Raw genomic sequence first — 26,057 nt, 5'->3', positions numbered from 1 at the left:
AAATCCCGATTTTGCCAACACTACCTCGTAGCCAATTTCCATGTGATTCGAGTGAATGCATGATCCGGGCAAGAACGTGCATTTGTCTGCAATAAAACCCTCGAATAACGCGTGTGGTCAAAAGAAATAACATAGAAGGCAGTGAAAAAGGATACCGTTTTTGTTATCTAGTACGCAAATGGTATCGAAGTGCGTGAAAATATACCATCCATATCGTTCGCCTCGGTATGCCAGCAAAGAAAAGTAGTTGGCACACCGCGCGAGGTGTGTGCTAGTGTGTGCGAAGCCGGCAGCGGGTGCACGAATCTTGTAAAGTCGGCAAATATCCGACGGTTTAGCAGTGAGTCGAAACGACAACGTCCGCTTGAAGCCAGTCTGTTCCCCGGTAGTGCGGTGCTCGGTGAAAAGAACTAGATGTGGCGGAATCTACCGTCGACATTGTGCGGCCCGCGTGGTGAAAAGCCGGGAGTTTCGTCCCTTGAATGGTACGTGTGGCAATGTGGGTATCAGAGTGTATGTGCGTATGTGCCATGCGTGGTAAAGGTATATACGGCCTATGAGACAGGAATGCATCGGTTTTGTCCCTTGGAAGTGGTCTTACGGGGGGTCGATCAGCCGGCATTCGAAGAAAAATGGTTGTGTGAATAGTGTGTGCATATGTTTTTTGCTACGTTTGAAGACCACGACACGCGGTCCCGGGAAAGCATATCCCAGCACTCCTCGGAAGCAGGAAATGCTAAGCAAAATGGGACCCCCTCTTTCGTCCTCCGTGACGCGCGAGGGTGTGATGCTGGCGGTTGATTTATGTACTGTTTCGCGACGAACGGTGTTCGATAAGACGAGACGACTATCGAATCTCGCAAGAGAAAGGCCTTTCAAGTCTACGATGGGTGTCAAACGAGTTCAGCAAACATATGAAGCCGGATGGGCATGATGTGGTTCACCGCGTGTGAAACAAGACGGCGCGAGAGCTCGATCAACGTGTGCGTGGCTGGCGATGTGCTTCGTATTCCGCTGGCGTATGCGAACATGGTTGCTATGTTGCCCTATCGAGCAGCAGGACGATCGAGACGAGCGCACACGTTTCGTCCTCTACCACTTCCCTTCTGTTTTTCTCAACCACAATGTGCTTCCAAAATACCGATAAGCATACTACATGTGAATGTGTGTGTGCATGCGCACATGTTTGTGTATATGCTGGGGTGAAGATCTTTCCCACCCTTCTCTAGCTCTTTTCTTCCTACATCCATCCAACAGTCGAACAGATATTTAAACACGTTGTCGATGCTAGGGTAAAGCAATAGATTCGCATACATCGAGCTTCGTTCAGGTGAAGAAGGAAGGGGCTGGGGAGTATTCTTAAATTTGCACACACTGGCAGAAATCTAATCGTGCTCACGGACACTTTACGTAATGTGTGGCCTCGGGCGACGATCGAGCACTCGACAACGATCATCGGCGTCTCAAAACGTCGAAAAGCTGAAGGCGAGGGAGGCGGCTGCAGCCATCAACCTTTCCGACCGTTTTGTTGGCACAATCCTTACCACCGAAGAGGAACGTTAAATTTTGGTGCCGTTTTCGGCAACAGACTCGCCGAACCGCGCCGGACAAAGAATTTATTTTCAAACAAAGCGTTGACCTCCATTCACGGGATTCGTAGCAGCGAAATGCGTGTACAGTTTTTCCTTTATGAATGGGAAGTGGGAGCAAAAACAAAATGAAAATCCAATCCGAGCAGCAGCAGCATACCGAATTCAAGGAATTTTTTAATAACTCTTTGTTGGATGTTTTCCGTCGTACGTCCGGGCAGGTCGTTTACTTTTTCCGTCGAAATCAGGACAACATCCTTTCACCTGGTTTGGAGTTGTAATTGTTCAACGTCCTCTCGAACGCACCGGTAGTGGTTTGGTTCGTTTGTGTGGTGTTCGAAGGCTGCCACGCCAGTACCCCAAATCTGTCTGTAGTCAACGGTGACGAATTGTATTTTTCGTCGACTTTGCTTTCATTCGGTTTTCTCACCCTATGAAGCAAATAAGAAAATCAACGAGAAAGTGGCAAGATGGGAAGCAAAACCGACAGCTAGAGAAAGGAAAAGAACACATCACGGAAGCCGAAAGAAGGGATGAACAAAAAAGAAGTTCACTTGGATGTGACATTCGCGCCGAACGCGGATGTTCGGAAACAATACCAAGTGGCACGCACGCACGCATTTTGACACAACAATCAAAAGCAGCATGCGGGTTTTCTGAACGTCATTCACCACAACCACGTGTTTCTGTTGACTTGTCAAACGCGCAGTGGCGGTTCGCGGCGTTATCGGTTTCGCTGATTTTACACCAAACACACAAGCGTGCGCGCCCTTAACGCTGTTTCGTGGGACCGTTGAAAAGAAAAAGGCGCTCGAGTTGTGCGCGATTTGTAACACCCCCTCCCACCCTCCACCTAACCACGCTGTGGTGGACCGTATTATCACACTTGCGTCACCTGTGGACCGTGCGCAAATGTGAGTTAGATCCCCACGTTGGACACGGGTATCAAGGAGTTTGGCGACAGTTACCTTATGTACGTCATGAAAATCTCAAACATTCCCCGAGGGATGGCGCTTTTATGAAAATGGAAAACACAAGGGGGGAGCAATTTTATTCTACACTCAAGTCCTAACATGCAGAAACAAGCATATACCACCGGTTTTATATGATACGATCCTAGCCAGACACATGTATTCTTCATTGGTTTTCGGAAAAACCCTCGTTTTCATCACATAGATCTTCCATTGTATTGAAATGAAGGGAAGGTTAAAGATCCAAAAAAACACAATTTAAATTCAATCAATTTAATCCCACAGAAGCAATGCATTGGTCATTTGTTCCACAACAAAGAATGACCAGCTGGCCGTCGCTGCAAATGGGCGCTATTAATAGATGGTGGAAAATAAAATTATAAAGACAATTTTCCTTACTGACTGCACAACTACGCTCCATTTTCATTGCGGATTTCTTTGAATGCGACACGTCCTGTCCCATTCGCGGTCGATTGAGAATACGCCATGCCATCGTCTGCGCGCCATTGGAGATGTCTCGCCTGTTTTGCTAAGTGGGAGGATGATAAACCGCGTTTCCCCGCACATGCTTCTGCTGTCCACGGCGCCTAGACAGAAGGGTTTGGTTAGGAGCGGGGGAAAAGCATTCCGATAATTTTTAGCGCACCGACTCTTCGCTTGTCCACCGATACGTGCACGGCACGTGATTTTAGTCTGACGTCGGTACAGCTGTATGACTCTTTACCATTTGGCGATATTGCCGGGATACTTCTCCCCGGTTTTGAAGTGCATTAATCGGCCAGCACAGAGTGCTGTCGCGCGGTTGTCACCGGTTGCAGTGGCATAGCTAAATATTATGCCATCCCGGGGGGAAGCCGTTAGTCGCTTAGGGGGCATCATCTCCTCGCGCAGAACAGTGGTCCCCCGCTTCAGCTGTGAGTTTGGTTTTGTAGCCGCGGGAGACTGTTTTGTCTATTTTTGCCACATACCCAACGGGAGGAAATTGTATGCTCTCTTCTGGTGGTGGTTGGGTTCTTTGCTGTGTGTGCTGTATGTGGTGTCCCCTGTCGATACTTACAAATTATGCAATTGAGCAGTTTGTTTCTTTTCGAACACAATCGGTACAATCGTACGGCATAGTGTTGTAAGAGGTGCTTTTCGCACCGATTTGAGCTCTGTTGTAAAATTAGAAGATCGCCGCCTGTATACAAAACGTCGTTGGTGTAATTGTGTAGGGCGCTCTTTGCATAGTGGATAGTTTAAGTAAAGAATCTAGACTTTTTGCTAATAGCATCAAATCTAGTAGACATCGGAGACGTTCCCGGGCAGCATAAGAGAGTTATTGAAGAATTTTAAAAGGTCTAACAGTGGTAAAGTAAGCCATATTTCAGGATTGGCTGCTATCGGTGGGATTCGCAGTGCTTTTTAGTTTTTAATAATGTTTCCTTCGTTATATTGCTTGTTTTCCCTCAGCTCCACGTGACTTCAACATAGGTTAGATCACTAGTATTCAAACCTAAGCCTCCAGCAATTGGTTCTCGGTTCTGGGAGCAGTCTTTCAGAACCGAGACAATCTGCAATCAAAACCAACGACAATAGTCAGTAAGTTAGTACCCGAGAAGCAGCAGATAAAACGGTACCGATCACAACTGGTGGCTTCGTAACTCCGGGAGACGACTGCTATACAGTCGGCCACAGCCATGATCAATCTCTCCACGACGGCAGCAGCACACGCTTACGCTTGCCGCCCTGGCGGATCGAATGTGGTCGTGGTGAACAGCATCTCCCCGCTCGGCGGTGGCCGTAGACAGCAGCGCCGACGTGTACCGTCCGCCGCCCACCCGACCAACGGTCCGGACACGGTGGTAAACGGTGGCCTCGAACTGCTCGGCGAAGGTTTCGTCGGTATCAATGGTTTCCGAAACAATCGGTTAGTATTGAGCGACGGCACGTCGTGGCATGCTGTGAAAGTCGCCAGGGAGGAACACACGCTCTCTATTTCTATCTTGTCTCTTTGTGCCTTGTGTCTTTCTGCCGTCGCTACCCCGCCCGTATCGACCGCGATGCAGATTTCAGTACCAAATCCCCACAGTTGGCCAGCATTATGGCAATGCATTTCACCTGGCGGATGATGACGAAGAGGTGACCGAAGTTATCGGCGATCATCATCATCATCCCGGGCTCGTCGAACAGGACGGTTCCGCCAGCGGGGACACCATGTACCTGCACGACATCATGGGCGATCACATCAACGACGATGACGACGTAAGTAGATTTAGAACGATAGTAGAGTAGTTAGACAGTTCATGGGCTAAACGGACATTACCTTACCCCATTTCTTTATGGTATCGTAGCCAGCATATTTTCATCAATCGAACGTCTCTATTGTTCTACCATTTTAAACCAGTTTTGGCGTAATTCCTGCAAAATAAATATCAGCTTAAAAATGGCTCCAGATACCTGAATTACCCAGTTCGCTCTTCCCAATAATTTCGTTTTACAATTACATAAGTTCTTTTACCAATCTTAATTAATACATTGCGGTGTGTTTGTTATTCTTATTGCAATCACTTTCATGTTAATCCTTTCCAGTTAAACGTAAAATTAATGAAACTCCAATAAAGACCTTCTAGTTAAGTGTAAATTTGAATGTAAATTGTGCATTTTTCTTTGAATCCTCATCATGCTTAGGCTTACCAGATTTAACTCGTCTTTGTTTATTTTCGTTTCAGGAGGAAGACGTTGAAATGTCCACCGCTGTGGAGGTGATTTCCATCGATCCAAATTGTGATTACGACACGGAGGATGAAGATGAGGCGGAGGGAGATGAGGAGGATGAACAGGATGACGACGACGAGGAGGAAGAAGGTGAAGAGGAAAGCTGTTGGTTTGTAAAAGGCGGTGGTATCAATATGCTTGCACCATCTGGCGGTGCTGGCAGTGATCAGGTGCAGCATAACGTGAGCCTTACGGTGGACGTTGCCCATGAAGTGATAGATGTTGGTGATATCCGTTGCGGTATTGTTGCAATGTCCTCGCCTGGGACGGTGCAGCAGGGCAGAAGCAGAAGCAACAGTTGTAGTAGTACATCTAGCAGTGCAACTAACACTAGCAGCAGTAGTAGTGCTAGTTGTAATAGCAACAAGAGCAGCAAATCAAATATATCCTCCTGCCCAGTCAAACAGGAGGAGGGGGAGGAGGATGTGCAGGAGTTGGTTAAGAAGGAAGAGGAGGACGATGATGAGGAATTCGGCAGCTACTACCATCAACAGCACCAGCAAAACCATTCCGATGGAACCAGTTTAGAGTTTAACCCAACCAAAGGTGTCCCGTTTGAGCCTCCGGAGCAGCTGCTGCAGGTTAAAATAGAGTCGACTCCACCGCGACCACAGCCGGGTCGTCGAAAAAGGACCTCCTCCAGCCAACGGCGGTCATTTTCGATGCCCCATTCGCCCGTGGGGGTTGCAAACGGTATCGACGGTGTCGTGGCTTCCCTCATTCCAACGAGCTTCAGCTTTGAGGACCTTGATTCGCTCGTCCTGAGTCCACTGAAGGCGCTGGTTGGAGGCGCCTCCACTGGTGGTCCAGCAAGGGAAAACGAAACCGATCTGGACGATTCGCTAGTTGAGGAACTGGCGAACGATGGGAACTTCGATTTAGCTGAGTACATCACGGGTGATGACTCGACCACTTCGTGCGACACGAACGGGTACTTTACCGAGCGAAAGCGCCCGAAAGCTGATTACCAGCAGGGACAGCAGCAGCAGCAACAGCAAGCGAAGCGCACCCTGGATCATCCAAAGTCGAAGGGAAAGGAGTTGAAGGTGCTTCGCCAATTGATGCTGCCGCAGAGGAAGCCGACGAAGACGCAAGTAAATGCTGAGACGCCCCTCTCGTTCAGCAGTGAAGAGCTGAGTGCTCAACCGTCGTTGAACGGACGACGAAGCTGTACCGCGAAAGTGTTGTCCCGCGTGGCGCTTGACGAGGATAGTAGTGATTCCGAGGAGGATCATTTAGCGGGCGACGTTACGACCCGCCGAAAGGAACCGACTGTCGGAAGTAGGAAGGGCAAAAGAAAAGCAGCGGACGACGCAGATCCCACGTGGAATCCGAATGCGAACAAATCATTGACGCATGTGAAGGGTGATGCTAAGGTGCAGCAGCATCAAAAACTGCCACTAGCAAACTCGCCTTGCGTTGCGGGTAAACCATCTCCTGCTGGAAATAGAGAAGATGCTGGTGGTGGAAAATCGTCCCCGGGAAAGGTGGTCACCAGCGGCGCCGCAAACTCAGCCAAGGGAGTAAAGTTTGGTCCGGTGGTGGTCCGTAAGGATCCCTCCTCCTGTGCCTCGTCCAGCCCGTCGTCTACGACGCCCGTTTGCAAGAAGCCACCACTTCCTGGCAATGTCCATAAGCAAACCAATCCTATCGGCGACGGTGGTAACAATCCCGCCCGACCGGACCTGCCACGAACGAATGTGTTGCGTAAAAAGACAAATGTAAAGCTCGACCATGACTACTGCTCGCCCAAAAATGTTGCCCTTGCTGCAGCGGCTGGTGGACAGATGGCGGCCAGTGGAGGTGTTGGTGTCGGTTGCCAGCGTAAAGCAATCGAGATACCCTTTCTCCTTCCCACGAAGGATCAGCTGCGTCGCGAGCGCAAGCTGCAGAAGGAAAAGAAGCGCACCGAGCGTACGGTCGCTAAGAAGGTGGAAGAGCAGCAGCAACAGCAGCAGCAGCGGGTGGCAGGTGAAGCAGTCGATGATAATAGCAAAGATAAGCAAGCTCCTCAGCATCAACCCACCCCAGGTTGCGGTAGCAGTAATAGTAGTAGCAGTAGTCCGTCTACAGTGCAAAAGACAGCAGTGAAGATTCCCGCACCGACGGCGCATGAATCCTCTTTGTCAGATGTAGATAAACCGTGTGAAAAAAATAATCCAACTGGTAACCTCGCCGACTGCAGTAGTGATAATGCGGGCGCTAATGAGGTGACCCAATCGTACGCAAAGAAACCCTCCTCCTCTTCCTCATTCGGTATAGCGCCTCCGGTTGTTAGTGGTGGCACGGTGAAGCGGCAGGTATCGCTGTTGAAGATAAACCAACCAACAACAGCACGCGCTTCTTCCCCACGGGACCCGTCGAACGATGACGGTAACGCGAATCATGTGAGTTCGTCGGGGACAGCCGGTAGTACCAGTAGTCCGTCAGTGGTGAAACAAGATATTGCAGCGACCGAAACAGGCGTCGTGCGTAGAAAGTTGAATCTTCAGGAGTACAAAAAGCGTCGGGAGCACTGCGAGGCCAAACCGCCGGCGGATCCCGTGGTTGTGAATGGTGGCAACAGTGTAGTAGCTGGGAAGGGTGATGTAGTTCCGAAGGTTCAGAGCGATCCGCGGTTGAGGCCTGCCGCCTCGGTTAGTGCAGTGGCCCGAAATGAACTGCCGAGCGATAGGATAGTGAGCGTTTCAAACGGGTTGCGTACACCACCGACGGGAGGAACCACGTTTTCCCAAACGGCTGCGACGACATCGATCAAGCAGGAACCACTCGATCCCATTTCGGCCGCCAAAATGAAAGCGTTGCGCATGCAGCAGCTCAAGAAGGAGGCGGCCATCAAGTCGCACGAGGCGAAACTGAACCAAAAAACGATGCCACTCATGCCGATCGTGCCGCTGGCGCAAATCACATCGCTTGAGTTCGATGAGAATGGCAATCCGCTCTCGCTGGACGAGGCGCGGGCCAGGAAGGAAGCGGCCGATCGCGAGTCACTCAAGCTGCATCCCGACTTCGAGGAGATCGTTATCGTTTCGGTGGGATGCAATACGGCCGTTACGATCGTGCCGGGAGATTTGGAACCGACGGCAGAATCGCTCTTGTTGCGTTCTTCCTCGAATGGTGCAGGATCGGGTTCCCAGCAGCTGAACAAGCCCTCCGACAAGGATGCCTCGCTGTTGATGAACATCAAGGACACGCTGAAACGGTGTTGCCCGTCCGGAAGTAACATGCCGGGCAGTTCGCTGATCGCGAGCATCCAAGAGGTGATGATTAAAAAATCAAACGCTCCACAAACTAACGCTGCTGCAGCACCCGCGTCGGAGGTTTCGGTAGCGGAAACTGCTATCACGCTGAAAACCGAATCGGGTGCAGCTGGTGGGGGTGGTGGTAACGGCCAAGAGCAATATCTGCCGATGCACCAAAGCTCCCCCCATTTAGGTGTTTCACCTCCGAGCTCATTTTCACCGGGAAAACCCGAACGAGCGCACACGGTCGTCAAACAAGGTCACGCTGCCGCCATCATCAAACCCGATCCATCCGCTGATGGATCGACGACGGCGGCAACCTTGAAGTCGGCCACTGCGCATCAAACACCGGATGAGGCCGCCGCTGCCGCCGCCGCCATTGCGCCGCCGGAGCACGGCGAAGACAAAGTAATAATGCATTTGCGAAAGGATCGACCGCGTCCACCCTGCTCCGATGCGGCAATGCAGACCGAACCATCCACTCGGTTTCCACCACTGCGCAAACTTTCGCCCCTCAACCGTGTGGGTACTTCGGCTGGTGGACGAAATGGAAGTGGTGGCAGCACTGTTGTTATAGGATCGAGGCGGAACGAACGTACCCATCGCAGCCGCCGAAGTGACGGTAGCGAATCGTCCGATGCAGAATCGGACCGCCGTTCGAACCGCTCGAAGTCACGCTCGGGACGCGATCAGGTGCAGCAGCAGCATCATCGCAGCACGAAGGATCGCAGTCGCAGTCGGCACCGTTCCTCGCGACGCCGCTCATCTCGGTCGCGTTCCGGCTCACGCTCACGCTCACGAAGCAACTACTCGCATCGGGTGCACCGTGACGAGCACCACCATCATAACAGCAGTAGCAGCAGCAGCAGCAACAACGGCGCCAGCGGTCACTATTCGCGCAGCCGTCGAAAATCGCGCACGTCCTCACGTTCGTCTACATCGTCGTCACGCCGGGGTCGCCGCTCAATGTCCGCCTCGTCGTCTGCTTCGTCCGCGTCGTCGCGCTCGTCGTCCTCGCGCAGTCGACGTTCGCGCTCGCCCCGTTCTTCCTCCCGCTCGCGCTCCCGCTCGTCGGGACTCCGCTCGGCCACACCGCCCAATCAGCGGTATCAGTCGCGCGAGCGCTTAAATCATCGCCGGCCGATGTCACCGGGTAAGTTCGATGCAACCGACCCGAATCGTAAATGGCACTGTACCTCCCAGCTCCCCGTTGTTTTACCCTAATGTGTTTCCATGCATTGCATAATCGGGCTGAACTTTTCTATGGCATATTGTGTTACCTTTGAGTTCGGATTTTCGTTGCCATATTTCATGGCTTTGGAACGAACGGTCGTTGTTTTTCTGAACTGGCGCCAAAGTGACTTGTGGCGCTCCTCTATTTATAGAGTTTCGTTGGAAGCATCATCGTTAGCCATCATGGTCATTCTTTGCTACGCGGAGATGTGGTTTAATGGACAATTGGTCAAGTCAAAGGATAACTAAAAACACTTTACAAACAATGAGCTTGTTTGGAAACAATGTAATCATCAGCCTTGCTTTTACAAAGCGCCGCTTACTCTCGTTTGTTATAGCGAAATATCGTATAAAATTTAGAAATATTTAACATTAAATAACACCGTGCGTGTTTCATGTTTCCCCGTTGCCATGGTAATTTGGCTTTGAGGATTATAAACCAATGAGGACGGTGAGCGTGAACTGAATGTTGCTAACGTTTAAAATGGGCTTTAGACACTTGCCTTTAAACGGACACAATTTTCCTCCTCTTGCGGTTGACAGAGCAACGATACAAAAAAACACTGACCAACGAACAAGTATTTCAAACACTTGTGTTATTTTATTTTTAGAGCGTAAAATCGTGTACATCGGGCGGCTTGAAAACAACACTCGCAAAGAGGATCTGCACCAGAAGTTCCAACCGTACGGTAAAATCGTCAAAATCTCGTTGCACAGCAAGGACAACGGGTAAGTGTCCTGACAACACCCTACCACTGCTCTAGCATATATTCTCCTGACCACATTTTCCCTTTCTATGGACACACAGCGTGCGGTATGGGTTTGTGACGTTCGAGAAACCCCAGCAGGCGTACAGTGCCATCGATGCCAGCTCGAACGATCCCAACCTGCGTGACTATGATGTCAGCTTCGGTGGCCGGCGGGACTTTTGCCGCATGCAGTACGCAGATTTGGGTAGGTGTGCCATAGAGCGGCAGTTAATATAAAGTTTCTTTAACAATATTTTTTTATCTTCTATTGCGATAAAAAATTGGAAACACAGTGCGAATTTTTTGGAGGAACTTTACTAACCCCATGCTCCGGTTGAAGAATCGCATGCAGATTCGAACATTATCGAACAAGCGAAGACATTAAAGAAGATTTTTTATTCTTTTTCTTTTGATCCCACACACAACCCACAACCACACTCAACCAGACGGTGAATTGTCGAACGATATGGACCATCATATGCCGTACATGACCATGGATGGCTCGCTCGTCCTACCGCCGAGGGTTCCAATTGCGTACGGAGGCGTCCCGATGTGTCATAAGGAACCGATCGTTGGCTCGGGAGGCGGACTCGGTGGTGGTGGCGATAGTTTCGAGGATTTGTTGATGCAGTTCAAGAAGGGAATCGGTGCCATGAAAGCGCCCCGAAAAACATGACCCTACGGAGAGGAAATAAAGGGGGCTGCTGATGAAGACCAAGGGCGACGATCGGAGCGGAACGTTTTGCAGTTCGTCACAAGTTTTGTTACATTTTATCCCGTACTCTACCTCACAGTTGTACGCTAGTGGTACCAGTAAATTGTTCGGGAACTCACGATGGCTATCCTTATTGGATGCAGAAGAGAGACAATATTCCGACGCCCCGTATGTGGTGATGAAGCATTGTTCCGAAGCATTAGAGTTTGCTTGGAGGGCAACGAAAACCAACAACATGTCGCAACAGAAAAGAAAGAGTCATTGTCATCCACAGGAGAAGGAATAAAAAAGAGCACACGCACACGCAACAATCGACTGCGCGCTTCTTCCTACGAGTCTCACGAAAAAGCGCAGACTGAGTGCACTAATTCTGGTCAGAAAAAAAACGAGTAAAAACCACCAGAGCGGGGTTTTTTCTGCGTTACAGCATTCGATCGTGTTTGGCAGTTCAAGAAAACCCCAACACAAGTGCTGGGCGCTAGGTTAGGCTGATTTAGGATCGAGAAAGACAACCGCACGCCTTTTGGGGCGAAAGGAAAATATCTGTGATTGTTTCTACTAGGAAAGGAAACACGGAAGTGAATTTGTGTGTGTCTGTGTGTTGCGTGCGTTTGTAGGGAGATAGGTAAGGAAAGTGGTGGTGGCACTACCATAGATGCTAGGTGTTTGTTCTAGGTTCTCGATATTTGCGTGCATGCACTGATCGTCTCTCTCATCTTTCTTCTAGTTAGGTGCCTGTTTCGTAGCCATTTTCGTTTTTGTGCATTCTGCTCGAAACTATACAGTACATAACACTAACTGCTGCGGCACTCGAGTCCCAAGAAAGAGTTGTAGAAACTGCTCCATTTCAGTTAATCTACATCTAACGTTCGGGTGGTGTGTTAAAGTGACCACTTTAAGAGAGAGGTAGAGAAGTGTGGAGGATGAGGGAACTAATACCACCCCTCCGTCGTTATGGTAGTCCTCGAATTGCTCGACTTTTATTTTCATCAACAAGATCAGCGTGTTCGGTTGTCTTTCTTTCGTATTACCTTTATTTTAGAGACCATTTTTCAAATGGCGACTAGAATTTACGAGGCTCTTGCGCCTCCCCCGTAAAGATAAGAAGCCCTTTCACGTCAAGCTTAGTTTTTTAAGGATTAGCCTTAGTTGTTTTTTTTTATACATACTACCGGATATGTGAATATTGTTTATATAAGCATTGTATATTTTTCGATTAGTGCAGGCGCCACGTTTCCCGGGCCGATACAGATTAGGAGAGCAGGAGAGGAACGATGAACGAACGTTACGAATGTGTTCTTTATAAATGTATAACAGCTGCCACGTTCGTTTGATTAGTTAGTTTCGGTTCCGATTTTTTGAATTCTTTTGCCGCGCCACCGTGAGCTCCTTTTCCGTGAAGTGAAGTGCAGGAAAAACTACGAACAACGCCATCATACCGAGAGCAGGGCGTATTTGTCGACGGTTTCTCTTTTTTCCCGCGCTGGATGAAGGTTGGTAGTGAATGCAAAATAAACTTTGTTTTCGATTCGCTCATAAAAATACTCTCCGTGTCGTTCAATGAAAGAAATTAAACAAAATTTAATTCCAAAATGATTAGTTAAATAGAACGTTAATTTCAAAGTCAATTCTGTTAGCCATTAACACGTGTTACACAACATAGAGAATGAGAAAATGGACTTCCAAACGAAGAGCACTATCTTTCTTTCCAAAAGTCGAAACAAGAGAATGAAAACCTCCTTTGATTGCTTTTTAAATTTATTGAAGTTTTTGCAGCATTTTCGACGCGCCACGTTATTTGTTTTCCGACAAGTGTTTTGTAAGTTGCTTGCTGCCTTTGCGTATCTGTCCGTGATAGGTCGTTCGCGAGATGCACACCGTGTTTCGTCGTAGTAAAACCTCCTTCTTGTCTTGGCAAGAAGATGATGTGGCATAAGTTTTCTCTATTCCGAAGATACTGCCTCACTTGATTGAGACACAGTTTGCACTGGATAACGATCGACCACAATTTTCACAAGGCAGCTGTGGACGACGAGTAATAAGTGTACATCGTTTTGTTTTCGTTTTCGTTACATCTAAAGATACTGATGTTGCTTTATTTCCCGGGCTCCAATTGTTGTCGTCCCCGCAGAGGAATGTTTGTTAGTTGTTAAACACACGTGTGTTTTGAGTTTTGTTCGTTGCCTGCCCACTGTTCGCGGGAACAGCGCTTTTCCGATCAGCGTTCGTAATGCTTCATGGCGAAACGGTACAACTTAGCATAACAATGAATCTAGCGGGAAAACTGATCCAAAAAAAAAAGGATAACAAAAAAGCGGCAAGCACCTTACAAATTAAGTAGCGTGTTTGTGGCGCACGTTGATGTAAACGAGTTACAAAAATCATCACTAATGGAATGTGTGAGTTGGAATGCGGTGTGTGTGTGTGTTTCTTGCTTCCCCATTAGCGCTCAAGTACCGAGTGGAGTGCCGTCTGCGAAGCCGGAGTCCGGGGCTTATTTTTTCCCCGAACGAGCGTGCACGCAAATTGAGGTAGGAGGAAATAAATCCTTACATTTCTAAGGTAAGAAAGTACGTTTTGCGTTTGCGCCGCAGCGACATCTTAAGTAGCACTGGTTTTTAAAATGGTATTCCGGTATGCCTACCGGTGCAGCCGAATGATAAGATAGTATTAGTAGTTCTCCTCAACTGGACTAAAGGTGTCACGATTTCCTACTTCTACTGCTGGGGCATTGAAAATTATGTCCTTTTCTCTGCGCGATTATTTGCCTTCCCCTTTTGTCCGGGGGAATGTTTAAGCGATGCTCTCTTTCCTTTAGTTTAACGATGTTTCCTCTCCCGCCGTGCATGAGATGATGGTGGTAACATTTTCCTTCCGAGGAGTGAGAGCAAGCACAGAATGGGCGGGGAGGAGGAGTTAGAGTTCGATGATGGTCAATGGCAGTGGCGCAGCATTTAGAAGGCCAGTCCAGCGTCACGGTACGTCTGGAAGATCTTCTCGATCGAGTTGACGTAGGCGGCGGAGCGGAGGTCCAGGCCGAGGTTGTACTTCATGGCCGTCTTCATGATGGCGCGTGCCGAACGCTCCATCGTGTAGTCGAGACCGGAGTGGACGATGTCCTTCTCCGAGGCGCCTGAGATGCGCTTCTGGAACGCTTCCGAGGGGGTGACCGGAATCTTGCCGCCGACGTTACCGAAACGTCTCTCCAGCGAGGCCTGGACGGATTCTGCAACGAGAAATCGTTTGGCAACCGGGCCAAGCCATGTGGAAGCCGACGGAAAAGACGAGCGTTAGAAAAGCAGCCAAAGCACACGCAACACACTGGGCAGACGGGACGGGTAAGTGTTCCGTCCTTCTTTTCTGGGAGAAGATGAATGAAAGGGAGCAGATCACTGAGTGACAGAGGAAAACCGTCCGTCCTTTACGCGACCGACCATCGGGAAAACGGCGATGAAATGATCAACCCACATGAACTGTATGATCCTCGATCGGGGAGATGTTTTGGGGGAAGGTGGAATACATAAAATAAGAAACCCAAAATTAACGAACTGAATGAATTCCAAGACAAATTTCTTTTTAGGTCCCACAATTTTGCGATTTCATCCCCAAATTTGGTATTAGTAATTCAGACATTTTTCTTCACCCGGTTCGGTTAGATCTGTACCCACGACGCTACAAATCCCCGGGGGAGCCTTGTGCATCGTGCAACATATAACGGAAGCGTGCAATTAACAGTGTGGACTGTGAAGAGGGATCCTGGCGTTAAACATAAATACACAGAGAATCAGAGTATGGAAGAGGAAAAAGAAGTGGAAAGATTGTTTTTAATCACCAGGATTGAATTTGTTCATTTGCTTCTATGGCTTTCGATTTTAATTTTTGCCACGAATTTTTATATTGACTCAAGTTCATGCAAATTTGAATATAAATTTTAAACAATAAAAAAAAGATAAAAGAAATTTTTCATTTTGATAAAATACGCAATTTGATAGTTAAGCGAAACTATGGCGAAAGAAATGACATAAATTTTACCAAGGCATATGCGTTTTTGGTATCGTTAATCTTAACACATTGGAACATTTTAATGTAAAATGATGATATAGGAAATAATTAAATTCGGAATCTTACGGTCACTTAACTACTGACCCTCAATCAAGCCGAGAGTTATTTCGAGAAATTTCAATTCGGAATTTAAGGAAGGATTGTTGGTAGAGAAAATAACTTTGAGCACTTGCATATTTCTCCGGGAAATCAAATTAGCACACAGAAAGGATAGTGCAGATCCCGCGGGAAAACAAATCTGAACCATGAAAGAACAGGAAGAACGAAGGGAACGAAAAAAAGGGAAACTTGCGGTGATGGGAAACAGTGGGTTCTTTGCGAAACAGTTGCAATAGAAGCTGGGGAAAGTTGGATACTTTACTGTCGTCGGAGCCCATGACCTTTTCGAGCGATTCCTGCACGGATGCTGCAGTGTGTAATGGGGATTTGTATGGTTTTCGTGGTGAGAAGTGTGGTTGGTTGGTTAGGATGTGGAAAAAGAGAGAAAAAAGAGAAAAAGAAAAACATTTGTTGAACTCAACTCTCGACTGAATTTTGTTTCGTCAAACCAAATTGTTTGTTTTGCAAATGCCCTTTTCCCGAATTCACAATTTGGCCGACAATTTGAACAGACGAGTCACGAGAGTTTTGCAACGTTGTTGCATTCAATAAAATAAATTTCAGATAAAATTCCATTTCCGTAAAATGTATTTTCCTCACGATGGATGTTAAATTATTTATTACAAAACTGAAATGCCTTGTCTTACACACGAAAGGTTGGGGAGGCGAAACAGAAAAAAAAGATGTTCTTATCGAAATTTGGACTTAAATCTACCCGCGGGACACACCCGCCGGGTTAAGAGTGAAACCGTACAGGGAGCACAGGGACATAGGACAAACAAAAGGACAAAATAGAACACGCAGCAAACCGCCTATCAACAATTTCGATCCCACTCGATTTAAACCCTCGTCGACACGAGCAGAAAACGAGAAAGCGTATGCGAAGGGAGGAGAGTAAGTCAACGTTTCGGCGACCTAGAACGCCAGGCCAGCGTCCGCGTATGTCTGGAAGATCTTCTCGATCGAGTTGACGTAGGCGGCGGAGCGGAGGTCCAGGCCACGGTTGTAGCGCATGGCGGTCATCATGATGGCGCGTGCCGAACGCTCCATCGTGTAGTCGAGACCGGAGTGGACGATGTCCTTCTCCGACGCGCCGGAAATGCGCTTCTGGAACGCCGTCGAGGCCTCGATCGGAATCTTGCCACCGACCGTGCCGAAGCGTTTCTCCAGCGACCGCTGAACGGACTCTGCAGAGTACGAATTATGTGTGTGTGTGTGTGCGTTTGTGTGATGGTGTGTTTCACAAAGTAGATAAAACGTGTGTTTTTGAACAGCGTATGTGAAACATAAGAGAGAAGAAAAAGGAAAAAAAAAATGGAACAAAACATATGTATAAGACATCATCATATAACCATCGTGAAAATAGGTTTTGTTGCAAAAACAAAATTGCACAAACGAACAAAACCACATGGTTAGAGGGCGAGAAAAATATCGCACAAACAAATGCCTTAGTTTTTATCCGATCCAAATGTATGCTTTTGTCAAAATTAAGCATGCGCCAATGTTAAATGGTAACAACAGTTAGATTTGTTAGTTTGGAAGAAAACAAACTTAAATATCAATCAACACACACACACATGGGTAAAAATAGTTGCCTAAATAAAACACATTCTTTGAAAAAGCGTATTCGCAGAGTATTAAGTAAAGACGACCGAAGTGGAACAGTTTTTCATGGGCACGATGCAGATTGTTAAACACCATCGAATGTTTTGGGACAGAAGAATTTGAACAGTGTAAAAATCGAATCAATGTAAAAATCGAACAATCGAGTCGGTCGGCCAACGTTTGAAACAAACTTAAATCAAAACCAAACAAAACGAAAAGGATAAAACGAACAATGTATATAAAATGGAACGGATGGGTAGGGGATATGAGGAGCAACCAAATGCACAAATAATAACATTCCAAATTTTGGGCAGACCAAACATTACGTAAACCAGAAATACACGGATCCGAATTGTTCCAATTACAACACGTGTACTATTTTATCGAACAAGAGGGGATTGGTGGGGGGGGGGGGGGGGGGGGGGGTGTATGAGCACAAAGAGAGACCACCGCTGTATTGGATACTTTACTCTCTTCGTCCAATTCGTTAAAGACGAATCGTTCCAATGATTGCTGGATAGAGGCTGCACGCCGCGCGTAAACCAAAGGGCCCGGTCACAAGTTTTTTGCGAACAAATGAAAGATTTAACGCATATAGAAGAAAGGAAGAAAGAAAAGAAAAAAAGAATCAACGTAAGGAGAAAAGGCTTGTTGATAGGAAAGGGTGGCTGGGAATGTTTTCCAGCTAGACACCCCCGGGGTAAATGGACACGCATGCACAAAGGGGCCAGGGCACGCACATTACTATCGCATCATTCGATGGAAATGCTAGAGTAATGGGGACACGTCCTAGAGACAGGCCACCGAAAGCACTTGACTAGAATCGAGAATATCAATTTTGTTCCACAACGCTACACTCTCTACAAGCCGTACCGATACGAGGCATCGCATCGGCGAAAGCTGTTAGTTGATCCACTAAACACACACAGCCAATATAGAGGAGAGCCAATTCGGTGCGACGGTGCTGGAATTCGTTTAGTTCCGATTCCGTGCCAAAGCCAATCGGGATTTATGCTCGAAGAGTTAGTCAGCGATCGCGAACGGCACACGGGTACCGGGCACATGATGTCGTGTTAAACCCTACTAATGCTGTCCACTGAAAGGGAGGGAGGAAAGCTTCGAAGAAAAAAAGCGGGTCCGTTGATTTGGGTTCGTCTGCTATGTTGCATGTTGTTTGCCAATTGAAATGGGCAAATGTGTCGCAAATAATAATAATAATAATAATAATAATAAGATAAATATAGGCAGATTCAAAGCGCAGCAAACGTCGCGGGGCAAAACAAAATGATCGACAGAGCGGCCAAACGGGACCCACTTACCGAGCAGATGGTAGTTCGACTCGCGCTCGTACTTGAACGTTAGACGACCGTACGAGACGTGGTTCAGGTTCTTGAGCCACTCGAAGAACGACACCGTCACACCACCGGCGTTGATGTACAGATCCGGAATCACGAGGATGTTGCGATCGATCAGGATCTTGTCGGCGGCCGGGGTGGTCGGTCCGTTGGCAGCTTCAGCGATAATCTGGCGGGAGAAAGGTGTTCGTTAGTGGCAGACGTTTTTTCCCCATGCATATGTCCTTCGAACCAACCTTGGCATTGATGCGGCCAGCATTGTCGGCAGTGATAACCTTCTCCACGGCGGCCGGAATGAAGATATCGCACGGTTCGAACATGAGGTTCTCACCTTCGTACGGCTGCGCACCCGGGAAACCAACGATCGTACCCTTTTCGTTCTTGTAGTCCTCCAGGGCCTAAAAAAAAAGGGAGTAATAAAAACTGTGAGTGGCTCATAGCTCAATCCTTGGCGTTCTCAGGTTTCTTTACCTTCGGGTCAATACCCTGCGGGTTGTAGATCGAACCGTCGTGCTCGATCACACCGATGCAGGTAGCACCGGCACGGGTCAGGTAGCGGCAGGAGTGCAGACCGACGTTACCGAAACCCTGCACGATGAAGCTCTTGCCACCCCAGCCGGGCGTCGTGCCGATCTGGGCCATGTAATTCGCCTCCTTGATGAAGTTGTCCAGCCCGTGGAACACACCGCGACCGGTGGCCGACACACGGCCGTGGATGCCACCCTGGTTGATCGGCTTGCCGGTGACGCACGCATGCGCATTGATATCCAGGTGGCCGATGGTCTTCGCGTACGTGTCGGCGATCCACGACATCTCGCGCTCGCCAGTGCCCATGTCCGGGGCTGGCACATCAATGCCCGGGCCGATGAAGCCCTTCTTCGACAGCTCCAGCGCGAACCGGCGGGTGATCTTCTCCAGCTCGTGCTCCGAGTACTGGCGCGGGTCGATCTTGACTCCGGCCTTGGCGCCACCGAACGGTACATCCACGCAGGCGCACTTGAACGTCATCAGCGCGGACAGGGCCTTCACTTCATCGCGCGACACGTCCAGGGAGAAACGGATACCTAGCAAACGCAGGGAGAGGGAAAAACAGATAAGAAAGACACACGTTAGTTCAGCCACACAGATCTTCCCGCCTACCGATGTCAATAATCGGCGTCGATATGGTTCAAGGTTGTGTTGATAAGATATTCAAAACAAGACACCGAAATTTTGCATTCAAATGCGATAATATTTTTGCTTTTCTTCCATAGCTGCACATGAACCATCGCGTCGAATGAAAAAGAATAAAATGTTCAACAATACAAATACCATCCGATAATATTAATTTTATACTCGCTAAACCATTACTAAGACCATAATATTCGCTTGTCTATTTTGAAATAGCATTATTTGTGATGTAGCAAACAAACGTTACAATATGTCATAATGTTTTTTCCTTTTTTTGTGTTGAACATAACTTATTTGTTTATCCTTTTAACTTGTTGCACAATCGACGATAAAATGGTAAACGAAAAAGGAAACCATCCGTATTTTTCCAAACAAAAATCGCACATGAAATAATATTTCGGGGTGTTATATTGAATATTGAGTATACACGCGAATATTGAAGTTTTAAGTGACTCATATAGATAAAAGAAGTATTATCAAATGAATGCTAAAGGGTATACAATACATTAGTCACAATTTCGTAGGATCACACTCAGTGCACATATCAATTTAGCGGACAAATTTCAAACTATGGTGCTATAAATATTGATAACAAAGCAAGATATTGCGGAAGGTTTGAAAGAGTGTTTGATCGCTTATCGAAGATCGCAGTTGGAGTCATTCATTTTGGAGGCTTCCAATGGTATCAAATCCAATGATTAGCAAACCGCCTGTTGAACATCGAAACGCAACCACATGGCAACAGGGGAAAGAATTTATGTAAGCGCTCGTGTTTCCAATCCTTTCTGGACCCAACTAGTTGAATTGTTTCCGCATCGGAACAAACAGGTTTGGATATGTTAGAAATGCGACTCGTTTTCGAACTGCCACTGCCAAACGACTTTATCGGAACACGTTCGCGCATAAACGATTAGTCATCACCGGTCGAGGGTGTTTTTTCTGGCGTTTGTTTTGGTCCCCCCGCGGATGGTGCAAATATGTGTGTGGTGGTAAGAACGCCTGGGGACAACGCTTCCGTACGATAGTTTCAACGAAGCGATGAATGCTAAATTTAGTCGGCTTGCTCGATCTCCCGCGATCATCAGCATACATCTCTGCGCCTGCAAGCCAGCATAGAATTTCTACTAGGAAATGGGGATTGAGACTAACGAAAGCGGATGAAAGTATCCGAAACTCCAACCGTATGCTGGGAGGGGGCTTTACAGCGCGTTACATAAGACGCACAAACAGATTCTTCATCGCAGCATTACGGCACAGCCGACCGAGGAGGAACCCGGGAGGGCGAAAGGGCAGAAAGAATTTGGCGAGGTGAATTTTTTTCCGAAATGTCAGTTTAAGATATTTACCATACTGATCGATGTGTCTTCTCTAATCGACTACCGCAATCGTTAACGATTGGTTTACAATGTTTAGCACCACTATGCTACAATGTACCGCCGGGGCTAGGTATAATCAGCCCGGTAAACTGCCGAGGCGGTTTGTGTGAGTGTGTGGAAACCGTTCCATCGCACCGTAGCGTTGTTGCCGAGCACGAATTCGAGCACCGGACTTGTTTACCATAACATGATTTTGCGTATGGATCGGGTGATCATTTATATCCCTCACCCGGTAGGAGGAGTTCGCTAATAGGCTAATAAATGCTAATTCAATCGTAAAATACCAAAGGGACGGTTGGTAAACAGAACTTGAAGTTGAAGAAACTGATGCGCGGTGTGTAAGTGGAGATCGTGGGGAATAATGAAGAAAACAAGATGCCACACTCGCTACTTTTATACGTGCTCCACGTGACGCGAGTGAGTCAAAGATCTCCGTCTGGGAAAAGGAAAATAGTGTCACGCGTGGCTATTTATACTTTGGCACGTCGAGACCAATACCGGCATCTAAATGTCAAGTGGGTTTTCCTTTTGCTTAAAGATAAGTTTAGTTTTTACAATGTTTGCCAACAGGTGATATGAACGGAAATCACTCTCCAATCACAATTCTTTGCTTGATCATTCTATTACTGTCGTTCGAAAGGATACACACATGATCGCCACGATGTCTATGCAAACCTCAAAAGGAATAGCAAAAAATAAAACAAAATAGCCGATGTTAGAGTTCTTCCCGCGTACAACTAATGACCAAAACGTGTGCCATTCGAATGTCGGAAAAGACAAAAACGTTTGCTAATTTTGACACTGATACACTAAGCCTAGACACGCGCCATCTCATTAGCACGCCATAGTCGATCGTTCGGTGACTTGATCGAGTCTGTGGCGGTGGTTTTAAGGAATCGCTATAATATCTGAGTGTAAAGAAAAGTGCCGGGTTATTAACTCACCGGCTCCATAAACCAACTAAAGCCGACTTTACGTAACGCCGGTTTTCACACTCTCATCAACCCGGCGGGGCCTCGTGACTCTTGGGCGAGGGCGGATAACGTTGTTGTTTTCGCTACACAATTCGAATTAAGAACATATGCAAGCGAACGCAAACACGCATACATTCGTACCAACGCCCGCAAAATGGTACGTGGAATAATATTTTTAGCCGCCGGATCGATTTCGAATCCGTTGCCGCTGTGTTCTTCCGTGACGTAAGTCGACTGGGCATCGACACACCCCCCCGAGCGAGCGGTTAGATAGGTGGTATTACCGCCATTACTCGCGCTTGACAAATTTTGAATGAAAATCCATAAAAAAGTACATTCCACAGATTAGATTAAAACCATTAAACCAGTTCTATTTCGGGTGGTCCAGCGGTAAAGGTTTATAAATTCCTAGTTTCACCCGGGTAAAAATCGAATGGTTCCATCACCGCCGAGAGTTGCGGCCGGTTTGCAACAACATCTTTGATGCGGCTACCCCTTGGCACCCGTTATCAGTGTGGCGTCGCGCACCACATCGTGTTACGGCATTGCACCTCGTGGTGCTGCTGGCCGATGCTGGCTCTTTTCTTCTTCTTCTTGCCTACCGGAACTCCGTCGAGTGCTAGGTGTGTAGCTTATCAATCGCGCAACATACCACGATGACCTTGCTTAAGTGTTTGCCAATCCGGACGACGTTCTAGGGTATATGGGTGCGATGCTAGTTGGTAAAAAAATAACAACTACAAACCCTCCTTTCAGTTCCCAGCCCTAGCTGTTTGCGTCTTGCGATGCGTACATAACGATTAGTTGAAAGTTGATAATCGTTTTTAAGTGCTCTAACTGCCTTCGTACAGTGCGCCTCACCCCGCGCCCTTCACCACACGGTCGAGGCGGGTTGATGATCGGCCGTCCTTATACTGGCTCTGAAATAGAACAACTGCTATGACAACAGGGTACAACGTTTTCCACTTCCAGTGTGAAAGTGCAATGGAATTCTTACTAGAGAGGCAGCCTACTTCAGATGCACCTCGCCATACATGCACCAGATGGGGTGGCCTTTCATCTCCCTGCAACCCTGGCAGGAGCTGTAGCGTAAAAGAAATACGAACAGCTTCCATCTCCTGCTGCTGCACTTGATAGCGCATACCACGTGCTTGTCCTGACAGAAAAGTAACCACGAGTTGTTTTCGCCAGCCTCCCTCCAGGCCCTTAACCGTCAAGGCATTCGAACCCTTTCGCCACGAACCAGTTGAACGGCTGCCGGCACGTTTGTGACACTTTTGTTTCTCTTATTCTCTGCTCGAGGCTCTTGGTTGGTTGGATGGTCTTATTCTCGTTTCTTCTCGTGGTCCACTCCTTTATTGCAGTGCTTTATGCTATAGCGCATAGAGTCCGGGAAATTACGATGAGACAAGCGCTGCTGGCTGGCATTCTTTCTACGTCGGTGACGTTGATTGTGACCCCATTTAACTCCATTCATCAAGAAGGGCATGATACAAACTAACGTAGTTTCGATTACATGGTTCATTTTCAATTAGAATTTCTCTGCCCTTCGCATTGAAGCACTTTTGCGCGTGTTCGTAATCGTACTGAAAAGTTGTTTAAGTTAACGTTTCGTTGTGCTGAAGGGGATCTTTATTGGAGAGGCCCAAGCTCCAATCTAATCATTTACACCCATGGCAATTCAATTGCACAATGCCAATGCTGCCTTAGCAGGGATGGATTCAAGTGGAAAAGAAGGCATTGTATCTAACCGGGTATTGGTTTCGTCAATGCATGGATCTTTCCACCGCCAATGTGTCGTGCATTTCAAACGCATCACATTAACACCTCCTCTTGCTTCGTCACAGTTCCGCAAAATCCCCTTGGCAACATGCTCTGAGCATGGCCGCGATATTGGAGACACATATCGCCCCAGGGGGAGGAGCAGCTGGACAACAGGCGTGACCGATTTGATGGTGTAAGAGATCCCACCCAATCGGCCCTGGTTTGCGGGCATTATCCGCATCGCTGTCGGGTGGTGCCGGGCGATAACGGGCGCCTTGTGGCCGTCGCCCGTCAGATATTCGATGTGTCCACACAGCACACGATGATGTTTTTCATTCGGATCCGGAGTTATCTCGCGTCCCATACTTGACAACTGCCATTCGTGACAAAGAAGACTAGATGTCTTTTGCTTTATCAGCATCAAGAAGCGCGCGCTTACATCTCGCGCTTCTTCCACGTGATCCATCCATCATAGCAAGCAGTGCCTTTGGTGAATCGGAGAGTGGAAATATTTTTTTGTTTCTTCCAATGCACTTTGTGGATCGTATTTCCCCACATCTAATACATAACAATTCAACATCACATGGGGGACAGTTCGCTTGCTCATACCCCATTCTCGGAAATCGTTTGCTGAAAAAAACAAATTCTGATCGCATTATCTTGACCCAGCTGTACGGCGTATGTTGCGTAGTTGATGTGGTGAATGATATTTGTTCATTTTTGTGTATCTTTTCATTTTTTCATTTTGCGACCTTTGTAGGCGTACTCATTTATCATTCGAAAATGTAACCAACCTACTGGGCCATCAAGTAAGAATTAGCAATGAAAAGCAGGGAAAAAATATGTTAACCATACTCTTGCAGCTTTTGGTAAAAGGAAAACTCAATTTTCTTTGCTCGCACAATACGGCCCACGAGCGAGCTGTCACGCGCACGGACGAGAGACGGTCGTATTTGCCCCAAAACGTACAAGCATCGCGTACGCATTACGTAACCGGTCACCTTTAGCTCAATTTTCCTTCCCTACTTCCTTCCAACAGGCAACTTTCCCCCTTGCCATTCCTACTCACCTCCCTTGGTCGGTGTGCGGTGGGTGCAGTGTTGAGCCCGGTAGCCGGTAATCATCTCGTAGTCGCCGGAGTCACGGCGCAGCGGGAACGCAATCTCGATGATGTGATCGCACGGCTGCATCAGCATCAGAATGCCCTTCACCTTCTTCTTCTTCTCCTCGAGCGAGGCGCGTCCCTTCATGTCCTCGACCAGCTTATCCTCGCAGATCTGGCACGCGCGGTGGAAGAAGTACTCGACCATGTCGAAGAAGCGCGGGTTGGGCGAGGTCGCCACATCCTTCAGGCGGTCCGGGATCTTGTGCTCGGCGTAGGTGCGCTTCGGCTGCTGCTGCTGGGCGGCGGTGGCCGCCTTCACCAGCGTCGACACCTCCTGCCGGATGGTGGCGCTCTTGGCGATCGTCTTCAGGTGGTACATGATTGCTTGCTACACCGATGCGCACTGCTTGATGGAAAGGCGAAAGCACGGGGGGAATAGAAAACAAGAGATATGACCAAAATAATTAACGCCGTTTCTTTGCTGTCGCCATGCGGATTGACCGATGAGGTTTCTGTTCTATTTGAGGTCGTCAGCTGTCGGTGCTCCCGCAAGAATGCACCGCTTTCAAGCGGTTACATTTTACGGTGTTGTTCTTATTAATTTCAGTCAACTTCACCAACACTGCCCCACATTGGGCAACACCGTTTGAAGAGCACATTTTCGGCAAGAACAAGAAAAGCACATTTCTTCGCTTCGCACCGTTCGTTCGCTTGGGGAATGGAGAGCTTCGTGCAAATTTACGACCTACAGAATTTCCGCGAACTATATTTTTTTAGTGGAGGTCTAATATCCTTAACGAAAGGCTACGCACCGAGAAATTCAGGGACAAACACACAGCGCACGGCAACGACGAACTTCTGCCGCAGTATTCCTTCTTTATGGACCACGAGCTGGCGATGGAATACGACGATGCACGACGTACCGTACGCAGAACAGATGAAAGGTAAAACTAACAAACCTAGTTCTTAAAGCTAGGTACACGTATTCAAAATAATAGCTAGGTACATCAACATAACACAGTAGGTACTTCAGTTCAATATTAAAACATTATATTTACTGACATTCGATAGGAGTTTAAGCTTCTTTTTGATTTTCCAATTACTATAGCTAGTAATAATTTGACCGAAGTACTTTTCGAGAAGCGAGAAGCGAGAGCCGAAGCTTTAATCACCATGATTGCGTTATTAGCGTTACGCTGTGCTCCAAGTAACTGTACTTTGAACAGAACCGTTCTTTTCGAAGAACTTCAATTTGCGAAACAGAACTCGTAATCCGGGAATATTCATTTTC

The 26,057-nt window shown here is 47.7% G+C and overlaps 2 protein-coding genes across 3 annotated transcripts; one reads left to right on the top strand and one right to left on the bottom strand.

Annotated features, from left to right (window-relative positions):
• Positions 1 to 90: 90 nt before the first annotated feature.
• Positions 91 to 12,719, top strand: LOC131261461 (streptococcal hemagglutinin). Its single transcript, XM_058263502.1, has 7 exons — positions 91 to 485; positions 4,013 to 4,469; positions 4,609 to 4,804; positions 5,272 to 9,712; positions 10,404 to 10,521; positions 10,601 to 10,746; positions 10,988 to 12,719. The coding sequence occupies exons 2-7, from the start codon at positions 4,240 to 4,242 to the stop codon at positions 11,215 to 11,217; spliced, it is 5,361 nt and encodes a 1,786-aa protein (XP_058119485.1). The 5' UTR covers positions 91 to 485; positions 4,013 to 4,239; the 3' UTR covers positions 11,218 to 12,719.
• Positions 12,720 to 13,006: 287 nt separating this feature from the next.
• LOC131260116 (glutamate dehydrogenase, mitochondrial) lies at positions 13,007 to 25,663 on the bottom strand. Of its 2 annotated transcripts, XM_058261782.1 has the most exons (7): positions 25,579 to 25,663; positions 24,731 to 25,169; positions 18,849 to 19,441; positions 18,614 to 18,775; positions 18,342 to 18,546; positions 15,680 to 15,724; positions 13,007 to 14,482 (listed from the first exon to the last, which is right to left on the bottom strand). In XM_058261782.1, exons 2-7 carry the CDS (start codon positions 25,143 to 25,145, stop codon positions 14,211 to 14,213), a joined length of 1,692 nt encoding a protein of 563 aa, XP_058117765.1. In that variant the 5' UTR covers positions 25,146 to 25,169; positions 25,579 to 25,663; the 3' UTR covers positions 13,007 to 14,210. The 2 variants fall into 2 exon arrangements, with proteins under 2 accessions (XP_058117765.1, XP_058117766.1); XM_058261783.1 differs by lacking the exon at positions 15,680 to 15,724.
• Between the last annotated feature and the right edge of the window lie 394 nt (positions 25,664 to 26,057).

The sequence above is a fragment of the Anopheles coustani genome, chromosome 3 (genome assembly GCF_943734705.1).
Source record: "Anopheles coustani chromosome 3, idAnoCousDA_361_x.2, whole genome shotgun sequence".
Classification (NCBI taxonomy): Eukaryota; Metazoa; Arthropoda; class Insecta; order Diptera; family Culicidae; genus Anopheles; species Anopheles coustani.
The sequence above is the reverse complement of the archived record's forward strand: the minus strand, read 5'-3'. Positions and strand labels throughout refer to the sequence as shown.